Source organism: Danaus plexippus, chromosome 17, assembly GCF_018135715.1.
Source record: "Danaus plexippus chromosome 17, MEX_DaPlex, whole genome shotgun sequence".
Lineage (NCBI taxonomy): Eukaryota > Metazoa > Arthropoda > Insecta > Lepidoptera > Nymphalidae > Danaus > Danaus plexippus.
Genome location: NC_083548.1, coordinates 1,574,276 through 1,594,493, shown reverse-complemented (window position 1 = coordinate 1,594,493; position 20,218 = coordinate 1,574,276). Strand labels below are relative to the sequence as shown.

Below are 20,218 nucleotides of genomic sequence, written 5' to 3'. Positions count from 1 at the left end.
ACTGCACTCAACACACTAAGTGTATATTTTAAGATTTCGCTATATCTCGTAACGCACCATTATGCTCTTGAAAGTTTATCGTGTTTGGTATCATTAAAACTATATGAGTGTTCCTTTTTAATCAGCTCAATGTAGATATCTGTATATTTGCCCAATCGTATGAACACTTCATATACATATTAATCCATTTCAGTAATGGATTACTGAATTGTTAAAAAATACTGTACAACAATTTAATCATAATATTTTGATTAAATAAATATGTTGCTATTAATATTGTGCAACGGAATGACGTCGGAATGGACGTTTTTGAGAATCGATAAATCTAAAATCAAACTCAATAATGCAATAGGCTAAAATTCAGACACGTCTTCCGCTTCGGTTGTTTGTCGAAGTCGGCATATTTGGTCTATTTCCACCATCATGTTTACTATATTCTTTACACAGGCCCCTCAATAAATAAATAGCAATCGCATTTGCTCAATAAACGTATTTGTAAATGAAATTTTATCTCATTTCAACCTAGGTTTGTTGTATTATTATGTAAAAGAAGAAATATTTTAAATAATAAATCAAATCTCATTCATTTTGAAATGATAAAGTTTTTGTAGCTAAAGATATATTTATTTTCTTTTCTAATATTATAAGTGAAAAAGTTACTTCGTAAGTGTATGTAAAAAATGTTTAACTGATTTGAATAATATTATTATTAAAAATACGTAGTTACTGTTGGTAAAATGAAATTGTCTGGAAAGATTGGAAGAGAAAACTTCTATATATAGTAGTGAAAATAGGACATATCAACATATTAAGGGTAATAAATATTTTAAATAAGAGTTTAAGCTGTTATGTTGTGCGAGTTATATAGACTGTTTAATAGCACCTTTCTATTTAAAATACAGCTTCACCCAGGATTCAATTTAGATAAGGCATTAAAGTATTTTAAGATTCCAAGACCATAAATTGAAAAACCAATAACACACAGTCGGTCCGACAAAACGAGCATCACCGTTTTCTTTGAATTGCCGTTAAAATTGATTACAAAATCTCTCTTTCTATGAATAGGTAAGGGATATCTCAAAATTCAGCAGAAGGATTACGGTGAAAATTGGAAATGACTTATAGCCTGTTTAAGGATAACGACACAAAGCATTAAGAACGAAAAAAAGCTCTTCGAAGATATATTTTAAATCAGAAACACATAAAATGGTAATATGAATCAGACCAAAAACCTTCTAATGAAACAATACGTTTGACAATTATCATACGAAATTCATTCAAAAAAGTGAGTGATTGTATTAGACCTGAATTAGACTTGGATCAATGTATAACATATTTTTCTTATAAAATTTCATGAATACTACCAAAAAATTCTGAATACATTAAATTTTTTTCTTTCATGTCAATTCATGGTTCGTTACGTTTCCGAAACCTTAAGGTCGCTGACACATTTAATTTAACAAAAAAGGACATGAGGCAAATCAGGCGTTATAATATAAAAGGTTATTTTTATGAATAAATCATTTTTCTGTATAAAAAATTATATAAAAATAATTACAATATCGGCTTAGTTTTTAGACACTATTTTAACAACCTTAATGACTTCCGGGTGGAACAATATTTCACAAGGAAACTAAGATCTTCTAGATCCTCTGTAAGAATTGGAAGAAAGTCATTAAATTTAATAATAAATAAATAAATTGACTAATTTATATGAGAAAAAAGGTTTTACTTTTTCTATGACATTTGAATTGTAAATCTTATAAAATTTAATTTACTGGTAATTAATATTTATATTTAAAATACAAAAGACGATTAAAATACTAACATTATAAATACGCTGAAGGTCACTTAAAATAAATTGAAAGTGTAACGAGAGTTATATTTCCGAAAAAGTCTAATATTATGGTGCATTATTTAGGCAGCCCATATGTTTGGCTCAAAGCCAAAAATACTTTCACTATATTTTACCTTAATAAGGCTACATAACTTCAAACAAGTGCTCGTTTGTTTTAGCCGTGCTTACGACATCTGATTTTAGATTTTAATTTGCATTACCCATATATTTACCAGTATATAATTCCTACATATCTCTTATCTATCTTGTATGTGCAATTCAATAATAAGTAAACCGACTGATTAGGTTTTTTGACCCTTCTCTAAAGGAGAAGAAGTAATAACCGTGAATAGATGTAAAACTTACCAGTGGCATGAAGCTTTCTCAGTGGGTCTACGATCGCGAAGTAACGATCAGCGGAGAGCGCAGTAAGAGTGAAGACTGACACTCCTATACTGACATCCTTAGCAGCCTCTGATAATCTACAGACCGTGGCACCCCACGGCCAGGACTCCACCGTGTACACAATGGACGTGAATGGAACGCACGTGATAATCACCAACAGATCCGCCAGAGCCAGTGATAGGATATACCTGAAAAAAAAAAATCATACAAATTTGAATACAAATATTCATTATTTTAATGAGTTATTTCATTTTCTAAATGTTCAACTAGCTTTACGTTACATTTAGCTTAGAGCTATGCTAATTGCGAACAAAATAGAATATTATTTTATTCTATAGGGGAAATATAAGGGTGTTATATCTTAATAACGTTATTTAATCGTAGTATTGGATTTCCCTTATGAAGGTCCTAATTTTTGGACACTTACTTGGGGTTTACCAAACGTACAAAGATAATAATATATTTTGCTGAAAGTAATGTACTGCGTACACTATTATGCATTTTGTAATGTAATAGCAGTGTAGTGCTTGGGGCTCACAATTAAAACTTCTTATTTGTCTTTCTTTCTTTTGTTAATTTCAATCTAAACTAGGTACTTAGGGTGGTTAAACGCAAATAGTTTAATTTAGATTTTATACCACGTTTCATTCTAAGGCGTTACTAGTTATTGTTTTTATTTTTTATGCTTGAATATATTTAAAATTTAAAAGTAAAAAAAAAAAACTTAATTTTCGGTTGCAAGTAATAGTTTTACTTGTAAGGTGTATATCACCGTCGGGTTTTTACTTTAAACAACAATAACAATAAACATACAGCAAGGGAATAATATGAAAAGACAGGATTTACTTCTAAGTTGTATCATAAATTCAACAAAATTCTGAAAAATTCCATTGGAATTTGAAATATCATTCAGATTTTCAGTGCGTCAGTTTCCTTTAAAGTCATTTTATAAATAGCAACAAAGTAAATCGGATATATAGCCTCCTTTTATAAAATTGCTTAAAAATTTAAAATTAATATTGATATAAATAATTTGTATTTAAAATACAGTAAACATTAACAACTTCATGGAGATATTTCTAATTTTTTGTTTTAAGTCATCGCGAAAAAATTCAGATGCTATGAGGAGAAAATAGTTCGAAGAATGCTATCGATTAATTATATGATGTAGGAGGAACTTGTAAAATATTATTTTTAAAAGCTTCTTTGTTTATTCAACTAGATGGGATTTACGCTTTATGCCATTCAAATAGATTACGCTGATACTGGAACAATTCCAACCAGAGTTGTTCATTGTATTCTCACACGCAGTATATAACGCAGTTTATGGTTTTGCCTGAATTATTGGCTCAGATTTCAATTGGATTTACTTTTCTGGAAGATTTAGTCAAACTCGGTTACACTGGAAGGAAATGTTTATAGAATACAACCAACTATAGTTAAACAGACTTTAACGTGTCCTTTTAAAAACGTATATTTTAAGACTGAAAGATAATAATTAGAAAACAGAATACGTCAATACGTAACATAACCTTGTCCTCTTATGTGATGAGGACTGAAGATATCAAATGATGTTATCAAACATATTACAATAATTTATTTTATGAATAAAATAAATTATTTTAATTATCTAATTAAAACTAAATCGACGTTAAAATCAGACAACATGGTGAAAGGATTTTAATTAATTATATATCTTCTCATTAATTTCAACGTTTTCGGGGTAAATTATTAGCCTGATATTATTGGTTCCATTCATTGTTCATTTATTAAATAAAATTCAACTTACGTGTTAGGCACATTACGCATCGCTTTATGTCGTACAAAGACGGTGACAAGGGTCCCATTTCCGACAACGCCTATTATAAATATAAGCGCGAAAAGTAGCGGCACGATGTATGTCTCAGGGCGCTCATAGTACGGCTTGTAGGTCTCCGTTACGTTCGCAGTGTCGTTATAGTCCATGCTGCATATTATCTGCAATAAATTGTAATATTTAACTTTTATAGTGCTTGTAGTTGTAGAATTTATTTTAAGTTGACTGAATAAAGAAGTATCATATTAATATCATAAAAATGATATGAAAAAAAATAATTTTAAAATTTCAACAAATTTAAACATCAGATATTATAATCTATTATCGAGATGTTGGCAAAATAAATAAAAGTTGTGTGAAGTCTATCGGAGCCCACTGCTGAGCAAAGGCCTCTTCTCACATGAAGAAGGTTAGAGCATAAATCACCACGCCTGCTCGAGGTGGATTGACGATTATTAATTTATAATTTAAAATTATAAGTCTAGGTTACATCACGATTTTTTCCTCACCGTCTATCAGTGGTGTCTAGATATATTCTTATACCATACTCTTGGGAAAATACACATGACTCGAAAAAATGACATTTTTCCTCGCCAGGTTTCGAACCCGCTCTATAGGGCACCACGACTATAAATATTAACATTTATTTCATTCTTTATTAACATTTCACATGTGTAAAATATTTGAAATTTAATAAAACGTGTCGGTGTTTTTATAATATCATTTTGAAACTGTCAAAACAAAATATATGTCCAATGAACTGACTTCCAATATTAATTAAATATACTCCTTTATATATTGAGCGTTCATTTCCATTAAGGCTTTTACATTGACACGGCATTGTAATTTTTTTTTAATAAATTTAAAATAAAAAATGTTCAGTAATTTAAATCTTTTATGAATATATGACGCAATAATAAAAATATAGGTGTCTTATGTTTAAATATTTTTTTTTGTTTTTATTAAATATATTGTTTATTTATTTTATAGCAAGGTATTTATAACCCTGCACGAGTTTTAATTTACTATTGGGATTCATGAAATGGAATAAAATCGAGTCGTATGTTATTTCAGTACTGTGGTAATTTAAGAACACGTATTTCGTTTGAACTGGTTTCTTAGTAATAATATCTTAGGTTTCGCCTGTATACGTAGTACCCGAAACGCCACGCTACGTTTCGTAGGTTTTGCTCTATACTGTAAAAACACACACATACAAACTTACATATACTATGGTGTTATTAAGAGGGGATTCCTCTTGTTACTATTTAAAGAAGGCAATAACGAGGGTTTCATTTATATTGTTGGAGTATTTTTTATAATCATAAAAAAAACATGAAAGAGTCTTAGAAAAGCGGGATGGTACTGAAGGCGTTCCACCCGTCAGAATGGCCGTGTAGGAGCGAATACTTTTATTTACGTAATTAATAATTATAGATGGTTAAAATTGTTAGGTTTCAACTGCATCGCAGCGCCAAGACCTTGTGGCGGCGCTCGGCGGAGTGGGCTTGTCGCTTTCGAGTGTCGCGGAGAAGATGCTTGAGAGTGACAGGTCCTGGATGGCGGTGTCCTCTTTCTGTGAGACGGTCATGTCCACGAAGGAGGCATCTGAACGGGAACGGGAGGTTGCGGCAGATGCACCCTCCCTCCGCAGACGACGGACGGGGGTGCGCCGGAGGCGATATTCGCAACGCCTCCAATAGCGCCCCTCCACTACGGGCTGGGGTCGGGCTGGTAACCCGGCTCCTGTGAAAGCCCGGCGTCGTCGGGGCGATCCTAATTGCCGGGATCGCCTCCTTTCTCCGAGGGAGTAAGTCCGGTCTTTACCAGGACCGGCCAGTCGCTGGTGTACCCTGTCGCTGACAGATCCGGGGTGCATCAACGTAGCGGCCGATGGCTTTCGCAGTGGTTTTAGTGAGTAGGGACCTGCCCAGGTCGAGTCTCACACATCCTCTCCGGTCCCACCAAGGCCGGTGAGACGGCTCGTAAAGAGAGTTTCCATGCGTCATCAACAAAAAAAAAAAAAAAAGGTGTCAACTGCATAACCACCTGCGTAGTCACTTGTACAAGTGCAGCCACAATAATAGGTGTTGGTTGGTAGAAATAGAAACGAGAGTACAGATTAAAAACATTCTCGCTCGAGCCTTTGTAAGGATCGGTACTCTTCGGAATAAAGGATTTGTCAAACCGTCTACGAGGGTACCTTCAAAATTCTGAGAGCCTGACGATAGTCAAGAACATAAGGCATTCGTGACGTCAGTTATGCTGACGTCCCTCTTTTTATAAACAATGAAGTAGATCTAAGTCCAACTTATATATATGTAAATATATTTATATATATATTCATTTTGGTGCATTAAACTTCTGTAGAGTATCTATCAGTATAATCAAAGTGTGATAATTCAATATTTAGTCCCTAGGTATGTATTTATTACGATCATGTTTTGGCTTTAAACAAATCATTTGCCAAATCCATTCGAAATTACGGAACAGTGCCAAACTCATTTGATCTGAAATACCGCTATTCTTCCACGGTTAAAATATTTAAAAACCTCATTTTGCATTAACTTTGTTTTACTTTATTAAGTTGAATTTGCGGAATGTTATAAATAACTAACTAAATTGTGTGTTAGTGAATCAGTGAACATAAACGCTATTTCCACATATAATTAATTATGAACGAATAACCAAAATTTATCCCAACACAAAAGCATGCATAGCATGGTTTAAATTCCATACAAAATATGATCTGAATTAACATTCATAACTTTTTTATTTCATAGAAACGCTTATAACATACATTATAAGTGCATAAAATTTACAGCTCTAATTACAGACTCGCTGTATTATTCTACGAAATTAAAAGATCGAGGATCCTGGCAGCGCATATGGGATTTCATTACTTCATATTATAAATATGTATGTCCATTGCTTATACATAAGAAGGAGACAAATTGTTTAGGTCGTGTATATTTTTGCATGTAATTCATATCCACTTTTTTACTTGATATTTCGAGCATGTTTTCTTAATTCCACAAAGACAAAGTTAGTATAAATTCGAAATTGTTTGCAACTCATTTCTTAACTTCAAATACATACAAAGTTATTTGATAGGAATTTGTCTTTTCAATAATGTATAAGCATAAACGATTTGTACGACATTTGTTAAGTTATAAACATAATATAACTTTCTAATGAAACTGTCTAAACGTTTGTTGTTAATGATACGACAAAAAATTTATAATTATTACATAATTAAATATTGTTGTTTAAAATTTTACATAATTAGATATATATATTTCTTTTCATAATTTTTTTATATAACGTTATTTCTTACGAAAAAGTCGTGGTGGCCTGGAGGTTAAAAGGCCCGCCTTTCATACGTGAGGGCGCGGGTTCGAAACCTGGCAAGTACCAATGTGATCTTTTCTGAATCATATGTACTTTCAAAGAGTATTTAGACACCACTGACAAACGGTGAAGGAAAACATCGTGAGGAAACCTGGTCTTATAATTTCTAATTATAAGATTGAAATCGCCAACCCGTCTTGAGCAAGCGGGTAGATTAATGCTCTAACCTTCTCCATGTGAGAAGAGGCCTTTGCTCAGCAGTGGGCTTTGATAGGCTGATGATGATGATGATGATGATTTCTTACGAGGAAACTAATTACATTTTTCAAGAAATTTGAAGAAATGAAGTACAGTAAAATGGAAAATATGTGCGTGTGTATGTCTCTGGTAGGAGTTGAATATTCTCCTTAACTGTACTCTTTTGAATAAGATCATATTGCATATTATATTTTCCAGAGTTGACGTAACGAATGGCCTCCAGGTGGCGATTCTACTCATACATTCTATACGACCAAGCTGTGTTAAAAGAAGCCTTACTTTAGCTAAACTTTATCATTATATAAATCTAAAATAAATAGGTAAACCCTTTATATAAATATGTATGTATTGAGAACAAAACATATTTTGTATATGAATCCCTTATTATTTTTCTAGATTTTTTTTAACCTTAATGTTCCTATTTAAAAAGTATATACATTATAAATATAACGCTTTATAGGTCGGAAAAACATTTGTTATAAAACCTAGTATCGGCTTAAACTAGACATTGTAAGTGAATATTTAATTTAGTTTATGGTATCCAAGGTAGCAGTGCCGAATATACGAGTGTATAGGCTTTATTTAATATTTATATAATTAGTTAGAGAGTGAGAATGAGGCCACAACCACGAACAGTAAAAAAAACAACATATATTCTTCAAACAAAAAAAATCAGCATAATTTATTTCATTATGAGGAACCAAGAGAGCAGTTGAGTTGAATTACTTTATTGAAGCCATTGTTTGAGTGAAACACAGTGAAATTTAAAAGAATATTAAAAATAAACATACTTTGACCTTGAACATGAGATAAAGTTTTTTATTAAAAAGAGAATAAACATTTAAAATTTAATGATTTAGTTACAAGCAATTCTTTTTATTGTGACGAAAATAAAATTTTTATACAAATGTTCACTCATAAAGTTCTTTATTCGTGTGCTTAACCAGTCCCCATGTAAGCACTCGGCATTTTCTTCAATATACTGACGAGTAAATCACTACCGTATTATAGCTTTTAAGAACATTGCCCATCAACAATTTGGTGAGGAATCTCAACGGGACCTTTCAGTATTATCAGTCTCAACTACTAACTCGTTACATCAGGATTCGAACTAATTAAAATTTGAATATAGCAAATTATAAGCGATAAAACGACACGTAACCGAGATAAAATTATATATTATCGTAAGTTTAGGATTCTTAAGTAGACATTTAAAATTTATCTGAAATTCAATAAAAATTTTCAGTATAGTTAAAGTTATGTGCAACTAAATATCTATGCGTTGATATTTTCACTAACAAAAACCAAATTCCATTAGGTTTTTATAAAATTAAATACCATAGACTCATATGTCAACCAGATCAAGAAATAGGACACGTCAATTAGATGAACTTCTAAGAGTTTCTGTATTCTATCTTACTTAATATAGAGTGACATGAAAATGTATTAAGTCCAACTTGGACCCTGACATAGCTTTTCCCCTTTTTCTTGTTTTTATAAAAAAGGTTGATAAACAAATGAAAAGAATAACAACTGCATTCTTTATTCCTCTATCGATGCAAGATGCTTGAAAAATTTATATCAATTTTATTCAATAGAAGAAATAAAACAGCCAAATAGATTTAAATGAAAAACCGATACATTTTGGTCACATCTTTCAAAGTATTTATTTTTTATTACAATAAATTGCTAAATGATTTCAAGAAAGCATTAATAAGATATTTTATTTCGATATTGTGTTACAAGTGGCGCCATCCATGCCGTACTAATTATAATGTACTATAATCCTTAGAATTATTTTTATGACTAATGATATTTAATTATAATACTGAACCATTGTTATTTTGTAATGGCAACATTTAAGTATCAACTTGTATTTGAAAACTATAAATACTAGCTTCAGCCATTTTGTAGGTCATAACTGGAAGTAACGCTGAACATTAAAAACCAAGACTGAACGTGAACATCGAACAATTTTCTCTGAATTCTAACATTCAGTTTATGAATGCAAAGTCTTTAAAACATCCTTATTGACTTTCTTATTTGATTACCCCACCAACTGAAGTTCAGGTAAAGAAAAGATACGAGTGATATTTAAAAAAAAACCTGTTTTCGAGCTATAAATTGGACAACTATAAATTTTTAATCATAAAAGGACTCTTATCTAATACTATGTATACACGACGAAAGTTGATGTTGCTTCATCATTAATTGCTGTCATACAATTAAGGAATAAAATAAAATACGAATGCCTCTCGCGACATGCTGTCGAAGTTAAGTGGAAACTCTCGAACGCTATTCACTTGGAAAAGTATGTCGAGGACATCGCCTGTGAATGTTTGACTTAACTGTAAATTGAAGTTAATTAAATTAAAATCATTTTTAATGATATCCTAACGCTTAATAGGAGATGGACTATTTTGGACCTCTGAATAAGGAAAGCAAATAATGAGGAGTTTCTAGTTAAGGAATATGAATAATGTCGAGTAGGTGTACATTTTTTCTTACGTAAATAGAAATACTGTGAAAATATTTCTATCAAGATACGTTTGTAGTGGCAATTTACAATCTCTGGTACCTGTAAGGAAGTTAGTTATAATGTTTATAAAATTTTATCTCAACTAATAATTGTAATACTCGGAAATTTTGGCATACTTATTATTAACATCATATAAAGTTTTTTTTAATTATGTGTACTTTCAACTGTGCCTAAAATTTACACCTACCTCCAAATTGTTATGTTTATTCTTAGATATAGTTCACGTTAAATAAAACTAACATTGTTAAGCTAAGTTTAATTAAAAAAGCAGATAACACTGCTTTGTTTTATTTCATATCTTCTAATTTGTTAATATCTTATATATTGTTAGATTTAAACGAAAAAATATAACTTATAATTTCGAAATCGTCACCAATTTTTAAACCGGAACATTGTATCTTAAATATGTATGTATAAAAACTATATAATAAGAATGTATGTAACGAAATATTCCTTTAATATGGTGCTGAATATTTTTCGTTTATCATTCAAAATAAGCCTTAAAGAAATGCAATAATTTTCACCCTTTGTTTTAAATAAGGAAACGTGTTTTTATTGTATGATTATAAATTACATTCTCAAATACAATGCTTGAGCTTACTCCAATTATATCACGGTGATGTCAAAGAGGAAAAACGTTCAATTCATCGCTCGGTTGTTCCCGAAAGAAGTACAAAATTAGAGTGCAAATTACAAAGACGACAAAAAATATTGGCGTAATTCTCCATTAACTGAGTAATACTTTAATCCTACCCACTGTTTTCATTTTGTGTTCATTAAAATACTTTATACAAAAATAATATCCTCATTAATTATATAAATAATTTTAATCCCGCTAAGAGAAAATCGGCTTTAAGGTATAAAGATGAATTAGAATAGTTGCTTTCTTAAGTTAAAATTTCTTAATAGTCTCATGAGAATAAAAACCTTAATTGGAGCTATCAAAATAATAACTGACGAGGCGAAATCTCTTATATATTCCATGGATTCACCGTGCGGGTGCCGGGTCCATCGCGTTGCAGGGAGTGGGGCTTCAACAGTGCCTGGGACTTGCGACCCAGGTGTAGGTTCAAGAAGCCCCCTTTTTCACACGCGTTAAACGCTCACCTCCACCGTCCAAGCTCGTCTCTCTACCTCACCAAATTTGAAACGAACATACTAGGGCTGCCTTCGATGCACGTTCTAAGAATGAACTGATGTTAGTTCTTGACAGGCCCATGTCTTTTAGTAGGTTGTAGAAAGATTATGCTGTTATACGTCTCGCTACTACTTCTACCGCGTACAAATTTACAACGAACCTTTTCTTAGTCAGTTCATTAGTGAACTCATTATAATTGTTGACCTTGACAGCATGGTATTTTGGTTTGTTTGGTTTTCCAAGGAACCGTGAGCTCTATTATCAATTTGCGCTTTATAATTCGCGAATATAAAAGTATGTCTGGTCTGGACGCCGACGCACAAATATCCTCTGGGTTTTTATATTGCGTATAATACGTAATCATCATTAACAATTATTATCCGTATTGATTCTTCTATTTGTAACTAATATCGATGTTTAAGACGCGATTGGCTGATAATTTGGGAACAAACGTAGTAAACCTTCTGTTGTATTGCATGTGATACTAAAAATAATTTATATTTCTTTGCTACACTGTCTCTAGAGCCGTTTCCTAGAATAAAAATTACATTAAGGTGTAACTGTTTCTTTGATAGTAACTGTCGATAAAATTGCTTATAAGTTTTTAAGATATAAAGTGTCTTTAAATCTATATTCATACACTCTTTTAATCTAAAAATTCTAGATTGTTTAGTTTTTACTTTTTTGACTTATTAAACTTATAAGGGTTTTTTTTATTTCGAACCCTATATATGAATATACGAAATTCTGCAACAGAAAATGACTTCAAAACAATTTTCCATGATACTTTCAGTTCAATTACTTTATTTTGTTAGTGAGTTTTGTGATATTATATATCATGATATAGATACATAGGTTCTTTATTTATGTTCTTTTAAAAAATTGTATATGTTCACTTTTATTATTAGTATTGAGTCTCGCAACAAATATCAAAAACTTATAATTCAGAGCAATCCATCATTATAATCTAAGTGCTAACTTATCAAATATACAAATTCAGTAAAGGCGTTTCATTGATTATATTAGGTGTTTAGATTAAAAGCTTAATCTTCTATATATTTTTTTTATATATTTCATAAAATACGATTTCTCATTATCATAACATTTTAGGGTCTTTTGAATAAAAAGAGAGTCTGAATTCGACCTATAAAGTACATGTGTCCACAACTCACCCGTACATACAATTCACAATTTTTTTATTGCTATGCCGAAAAAATGTTAATATCCAACTAATTACAAACTGAATAAACCAACTTTTATTACATCTGTCGACATTATGTGACTTAAGGAGCCACATATATAAGCATGATTACTCATAAAAGCGATGATCTGGCTATACGCATAAACTGGATGGCGATGTATGGCGTATAAGGGGATTTTTCGATTATATTATATCCTCAGAAGTTGAAATGTAGCTTTTTGCTTTAAAAGAGTATTAAAATTAAATAAACATTTGTTATATATTATGCTTCAAAAGCTTTGAATGTTTTAAATGTGTGAAACGAGTAAACAGCATTACACAGAATTAATATCTCAGTAACTTTCGTTACACTACACATACACAATACGTGTGGAACATGCCTTTTTAAATGGTATTATTCTATTTCATTTAATTATGTATGTATATGTATACGTATATAACATAATAGTATTGAATAAATAATGTTAATGTACTTATAACCTTGATTTTTTCGAATGGGACTTATTGGGAATACGAAAATATGATTCTCGACCAGTCCTGTATTCTTATTAGTCTAGTATTAGAATATCATGAGTCTGATTGACACAAAACTATAGAATGGAAAATTCATAATAATTTCTTTACTTAAAACATATTTTATATTCTAAATATTGTATTCTATGATTCAATTATTTGAGATATAAGTATACAATTCTTTAGAAGTTTCATGGAATTTAGATAAGGAATCATTAAAATGAAGGACATAAGTACTAGTACTTACGTCTAGTAGTACGTCTAGACGTAGATAAATTTGTCTTCATTTGTTTGTTAAAACAAAACCATCATTATTATTATATTTGTTTTCAAATTAAATTTATCTAAAAAATATTAGCTTAAATATTATTATACATGTTACGTACGCGCTACATATTATAAAATAAATGAACATCTCCGGGGCAACATTGTTGTATGGATAAAATATCATATAACTGGTGACACCGCTGACTCCGCGGAACGAACACCCAGCCGTGTGAACCAGAAGTTTCCTGATACCACACAAGCTATGGAATGGCATTGCTATCCTAACATCGGGGCAATCATGTAGTCTTAGGTATAGGTTATAAGTTTTAATATGTAATTTTTTAATTATAATATACATATAAGTATGTTTCGTAGTTTTCCTGGAACCTCCGGTTGCCACCTTATATAATTTAAACTTTGTCTCTCTTTTGGTACACAATCTTATATTTACACTTACTATAAATAAGGTTTTAAAAGCTCGTTTTTAACATTATTTTTATAATTCTAACTGTTTGTACTATCGTCAAATTTTCGTTCTAGCATTCAACAATAGTTCAAAAACATCACATTCCAGCCGCTTCATCTAGCACAAAGCGTACTAAATCTGATTGACAAATCATAAGACAATAGATTTTTTTCGTTACCATTATTCTAAATTTTCTATTGAAATTTTTATACAGGTAATATTTATATGGCCTTAATTTTAAAATCATATTCTAACGAATACCACCACAATGTTGGCTAAACCTTCGTTCTAGTTACAGGATAGTTTAAATAAAATTCAAAATAATACAAACTCCTTATATTTTACCATTTGTCTATTTTTTTCCCTTTAAACTCCTGATATAATTGTTTACGCTCCCTAATATAATTCTTTACCTGCCCCAGTAGAAAATCAGGTTATCCGAAACGAACAATGGTAATTCTGTGTGAACTTTATACAATTTTCATAAGTGCTGTATACCTATAAATTTTGTTTGAGATGAAATTAATCATTTTAAAGTAAATACATAATCACATTTTAACTTTGGGTAAAATAATATAATTTAAAAATATATGCGTTCATAGTACAGAAATTTTAATAAATTAACTCACATCTACGTAAAATTTAAACAATTTATACTCATTATATGAACTTTAAAAATTTTATTTCTACCTTTGAATTAGTTTGTTGTTACCATATATATTTTGTTACCAGCAATTAAAGTCGACTTACAATGTATTGACCGAGTGTGGTAAATAATGTCTTGATAGTTGTATGTATGTATGTACATTGTAATAATAAATAAATGCAAAAATAAATAGAATCAACTCATTCCATACCACACTCTGGTTCACGCAAAAAAGATTTTATGAATATAGATGACATAATAAAACAGGGAAAGTTGCAATCCTATTGATCAGTGTGAGATAACTATGGGGTTTTCCAATAGGGACGCTTGAACTTTGACAGCTGATTGCGGCCATGTTGTTTGAGTGACAGCTGTCAAATGCAGTGTGTTATATTCATTCCGTCCTCCCAAACCACCATGGCAGTTTACAGTGTCGAGCAGCACGTGCAAATCATAAAATTGTTTTATGAAAATGGGTCTTCAGTTCGAGCAACGTTCCGCGCACTTCGCCCGTTTTACGGTCGCGATGATCGTCCTGCCGAGTCGACTATCCGTCGATTGGTGGACAAATTCGAGTCAACCGGGTCAGTTAACAATCAGCCGGTTCCCGTGCGTCAACGTAACGCGAGATCTGCCGAGAATATCGCCGCTGTGCGCGACAGTGTCCTCGAAAACCCGCGGCAGTCAATTCCGCGTCGCGCACAGGAACTCGGCCTTTCGCAGACGACAACTTGGCGAATTTTGCGTTGTGACTTGAGCCTGCACCCGTACAAGATCCAGCTGACCCAAGAGCTCAAGGTTAATGACCATAGACAGCGCCGTGTGTTCGCTGACTGGGCATTAGAGCAGTTGGAAGTTGACGCCGATTTTGGCAAAAAAATCATCTTCAGCGACGAGGCGCATTTTTGGATGAATGGCTATGTCAACAAGCAAAATTGCCGTATTTGGGACGAGACCAATCCACACGAGGTTCACCAAGTGGCAATGCACCCGCAGAAAGTGACTGTTTGGTGCGGATTTTGGGCCGGAGGCGTGATTGGTCCGTATTTTTTCGAAAACGATAATGGTGTGGCCGTCACCGTCAATGGTGAGCGATACCGGTCGATGATAACCAACTTCTTTTGGCCTGAAATCGAGAATATGGATCTGGACAACATGTGGTTTCAACAGGACGGCGCTACGTGCCACACAGCACACGCTACGATGGAAGTTCTGCACGAGCAATTTCTGGACATGGTCATCTCGCGCGGAGGCGACGTGAACTGGCCACCGAGATCGTGCGATTTGACCCCGCTGGACTTTTTCTTGTGGGGTTTTCTTAAGTCGCAGGTCTATGCCAACAAGCCGCAAACCACCGATGCCCTCAAAGTCAACATAAGCCACGCCATCGATCAAATACAGTCCGATTTGTGCGCCAGAGTCATCGAAAATTGGACCTTTCGTGTGCGCGCCACCAACCGAAGCCGTGGCGGTCATTTGAATGATGTCATATTCCATACATAATGGGGTCGATAGACCTTCCAAATAAAAAAAAAATTTCGCAAATATCTTTCCTACATGTATTTTTTTTTGCATTTCAAAGATCAAGCGCCCTTAATGGAAAACCCTATAGTTGCTGTGTTGTTTTAAAACCTTGCTATTATTTAAATAAATTCTTATTAGCGTTATAAGACTTTATATTATATTCATAGAAAGGAATAATTTCAGTATAATCGTTACGATCACTTTCAGGTGTTTTAAAGTGAATTTTCTTTATCCTAGCTTACGCTTTCCTGTTTGTAGATAAAATATTCCTTTAATATTGTAACATTTCCATTCAAAAACTATTATTCATAAAACGCTTTTCAGTCTTCCATATATCTTTGGAACAGTTTAGACAATTTTATTAAAAGTTTAATAACATTTATATTCTTATACCGATTTTATACACTACTTGACGCATTTCTTTGGTAAACTATTAAGAAGACTTAACTCATTGTTCTCAATATTATATTGACATCATAAATCCGGTTCATAATAAACGTCACAGATAAATTAACTTCTCATTGCCATCATAAATCACTTTATGCAACATAATTTTTATGATCCAATAAAACGCCCCCTTAAAGAACTATGTCACACATTCAGCGCATCAACATATTACCGATAAAAGAAATAAAGCAAATAATATATACACATATATATATTTATATATTTGTTTTCTTTAAAAAAAAGATACAACTCGTTTGATGACGATTATGACGGATGGCGAATGGCTTTTTTAGGAAATGATTTAGTGCTATATAAATAAAATCAGTTTTTACCACACATTTTTGTAAACTATGCGTACAAAATTTATGAATTTATGAATCTAACACAATTTTTATCGAGTTTGAATTTTTTTTTTACTTTCCATACTTCCCAAATATTTATAGATCATTTTTAAGAATAATTTACTCTTAAAATCAAAAGAATAAAGCAAATACATCTTCTATTCTCGTTATAATTACAATTTCACTTATAGATTGACAACCAAGTTTCTACTATAGTGAAATTTTGTTTTGGAAATGTTTACTTCAAATGAAAAATTAATTGCAATGACAAAGATCTGAAAACTATTAATTCGTAAAGAATAAAATCTTCAAAATATTAAAAGGAATTGCTCAATAAAGCTCTTCTTTATGACAGATATCTCACAAAATTCGTATAACTATGTTTTTAACACAAGCAATGTTGAGTTAATGCTTTACTCGTCTCAACAATATGCGTCGTCTCTAGAATTTCCAATACGATCATTATACGATATGAAAAGGATATTTTAGAAAAGTATTGTTAATCGGATTTATAAAAATTTATGACTTAAAAAGAGACTACTTTCTACTTTTTATAGTAATAAATAAATAAATAAATAAATCTATTACACAGAATTTTTATTCTCACAAAAAATATATCATTTATTGTGACTGTGATTTATTATTATTATATTATATTCATTTTTAGGCAGGCAGAAAGCTAAACATTGAAAAAGTCGCTGGCACAGCTGTCTCTCCCTAATAGCCAATTACTGGCTTGAACGATGACTTTCAATCGAAAAAACTAAGCACGGTGCAAGTTTCATTTAAAATATATATTATATTATGTATTAGTGTAAAACATAATAATCGAAGCACACAGTTCTGCTTCTAATTATGTGATGCTTAGATATATTCTGAAGTTTAATATCATAAACATGTACATTAGATTACATAAACCTCGAAATTTAATATAAGAGGAGAAACTATAATGAAAGACGTTTAGTAAAATACATTTATACATTAATTTTACATCTTAATAAACTTCAAAAATTTGAAAATGATTTATTAGTAAGTAAAAAAAAATACAAGATGTTATCCTTGTCAAGTTACGTTTAGGCAAATCCTTCTTTTATTTTTTTAACCTAGATTACTAAACGGTTTTTATTGTTACATGATTACTAAACTTTCGACGACTGGACTACATCTAGATGGGAGGCATTTTTTTTTCAAAAAATATTTATTAACTGTAGAAACTTTTGACATTTGTATGTTTTTTGGATCAATAAAAAAGAAAATATTTACAAAACAGTAACTAAAATCTATTCCACACAACTATCAACGTTGTGAGGCCCCCAAATGTATAGTTTGCATTTGATGCAGTGATGTTTGCTCATCAAGCGGAGTTTTGATGTGCATAAATATCACATTTTACGCACATTTGACAGAAAAGAAATAGGAACATCTAAATGCGGTGTTATATCAAGAATATTATGTACCATGACCTTGGTGTCACGAGTCAAAGTCGATGTTTGTATAAGTAAAACTAATATTACTAAAAAAGGATTACTATTCGATATTCAAACTAGATGCTCAACCATGATCATGGTTGCTGCAAAGTAACCGAAAGGTCGGGAATATGTAATTAAAATAAGTAAAAGCGCGTAGTAAAACCGAAAAATATTAGTTTTATTTAAATGAATACTCGCTAAACTCTTAGATCTCCTGCACTGTTTGTATGTTTCATCACAACCAGGGCTCGATAAGTTCATCCGCTATATGTAATATAAAACACGACGATGCAAAGGGTTTTATTTTTACCGCGCTAAGTAATACATCGAACATATAAGATTTGTTTATAATTATAGACAATTTGTCTATAGACAAGTTTTAACATGGTATAAATTCGAGTATCGGGGATGTTTCTGTTTTGGGCGCTATATATTGCGCATTAGCAGTGGAGTTACTAAAATCCATTTTTTTTTAATTCTTATGTGTCTGTGCATTTTCTTCATTACATCCAAAAGACTCCAAAGGAAAGACAGAATCTCTTTTGGTAGATATACATATTTCTTCCTTAAAAATGTCATTAATTTCTGATTCTCCCTTTTAAGTTTTTACCAAAGTATATTTTTAATATATTTTTAAGATTGCGTATTTCTCAGTTATATTTTATGAAATTTCATACTACTAAAGGTACCAAATTACTGCATTTATAACTTCTGGTCCTCAAGAAACTAGTGATTTATAATAAGAAAAGACCCAGATTCACCAATAATGCTAAATAAGTGATGTCTTCATGAGGTATTTGATGGACTGTTAGATGCATCTAGATCTAATGTCTGTTTATGTAAGTATCCTAACAAGGCATTAATATTAATTCCTGCTCTAGACGTTCGTTCAATGGCCGATGAACTGTTAATCTATTGTATTGCTAAAACTCAAATGTCAATAGCCGCTCATTTGTTTCTAACGAAGTAAGAGCGTCTGTTTTTATTTACGACTATGTGCTTGTATTTTTTAATAAGGTTAATTTAGATGTGATTTTCATTTGATAAAACATTTGACGCGCAGCTTTTCTTTGACATTACAAATTAGGTACTATCTTCTTTACTTATTAACTTTTATTATCTTCTTTACTTTTGACTTGAACAAAATTTACGCCAATATCGCTGTATGAAGAAACAAGCAAAGGAATTGTAGGTATTTTTCTTTATATATACTATAGGTAATAACAATAGTCTTCAAAACAGTCACAATTCACAACACGACTTTGACAGGTTAAACCTAGCAAACTGAAAAGAAAGCTTTTTTGTGTGTAAAATCTATGCAACGTCAGCGCAAATAAAATTCCTTACAAGTTACGTATTATAAGGTCAAGAGGTAAAGTGGTGCATCACAGCAAACATATTGTGTCAAACGTTATTACTTCAATTGGGTCGTCTTGTAACACGTACGAATGATTTGGTAGTCGTTCAATTAACGTTACGTACAATAATGCGTTGTTAACTTTTCGTCGTGGGATGTAAATATTTTGATAGAAAATTATAGTTTTAAAAGTTCACTAGTAAACGCCTTGTTTAGATTTACCGAACAGAGTTTGATGAAAATGGGTCTACACTTGTTTTATAGATCTGCAAACACTTAACCTCCCTTCAATATCCACTCAGGCGTGGATAAACACACATAACGATTTTGTTAACTACAACACTTTACTTTTTACAAAAATTTTTAAACATAATAGCAGGAGTTATAATTTTGTGAAAGTAAAACGTGATCGTTACTTGAAATATGAAAACAGGAAATGAGTGGCAAAAAACAGTTAGTTTTGAATCCGATAAAATTATTATATCTGGTTATTCGATGATATTGTGGTATAACTATAAGAAAAATCATTATTCGGTGATGTTATAAATAGAAAAGTTTGGTATTTGCAAATCCATGATGGCAAAATACCAAAAAGATATTTGGGAACTTGACCTATTACAGAATGAGGATTGCTGTAAAACTT

The 20,218-nt window shown here is 31.5% G+C and overlaps 1 protein-coding gene across 1 annotated transcript in view; it reads right to left on the bottom strand.

The window, feature by feature from the left end:
• The window catches only part of LOC116771453 (neuropeptide CCHamide-1 receptor-like), a 63,366-nt gene that overhangs the window by 20,984 nt on the left and 22,164 nt on the right, over positions 1-20,218 (bottom strand). Inside the window, exons 2-3 of the mRNA XM_061523389.1 lie at positions 4,032-4,219; positions 2,204-2,430 (exon numbers count right to left, since the gene is read on the bottom strand). Coding sequence (XP_061379373.1) covers positions 2,204-2,430; positions 4,032-4,207 — 403 coding nt within the window. The 5' untranslated portion in view covers positions 4,208-4,219. The remainder of the gene's footprint in view (positions 1-2,203; positions 2,431-4,031; positions 4,220-20,218) is intronic.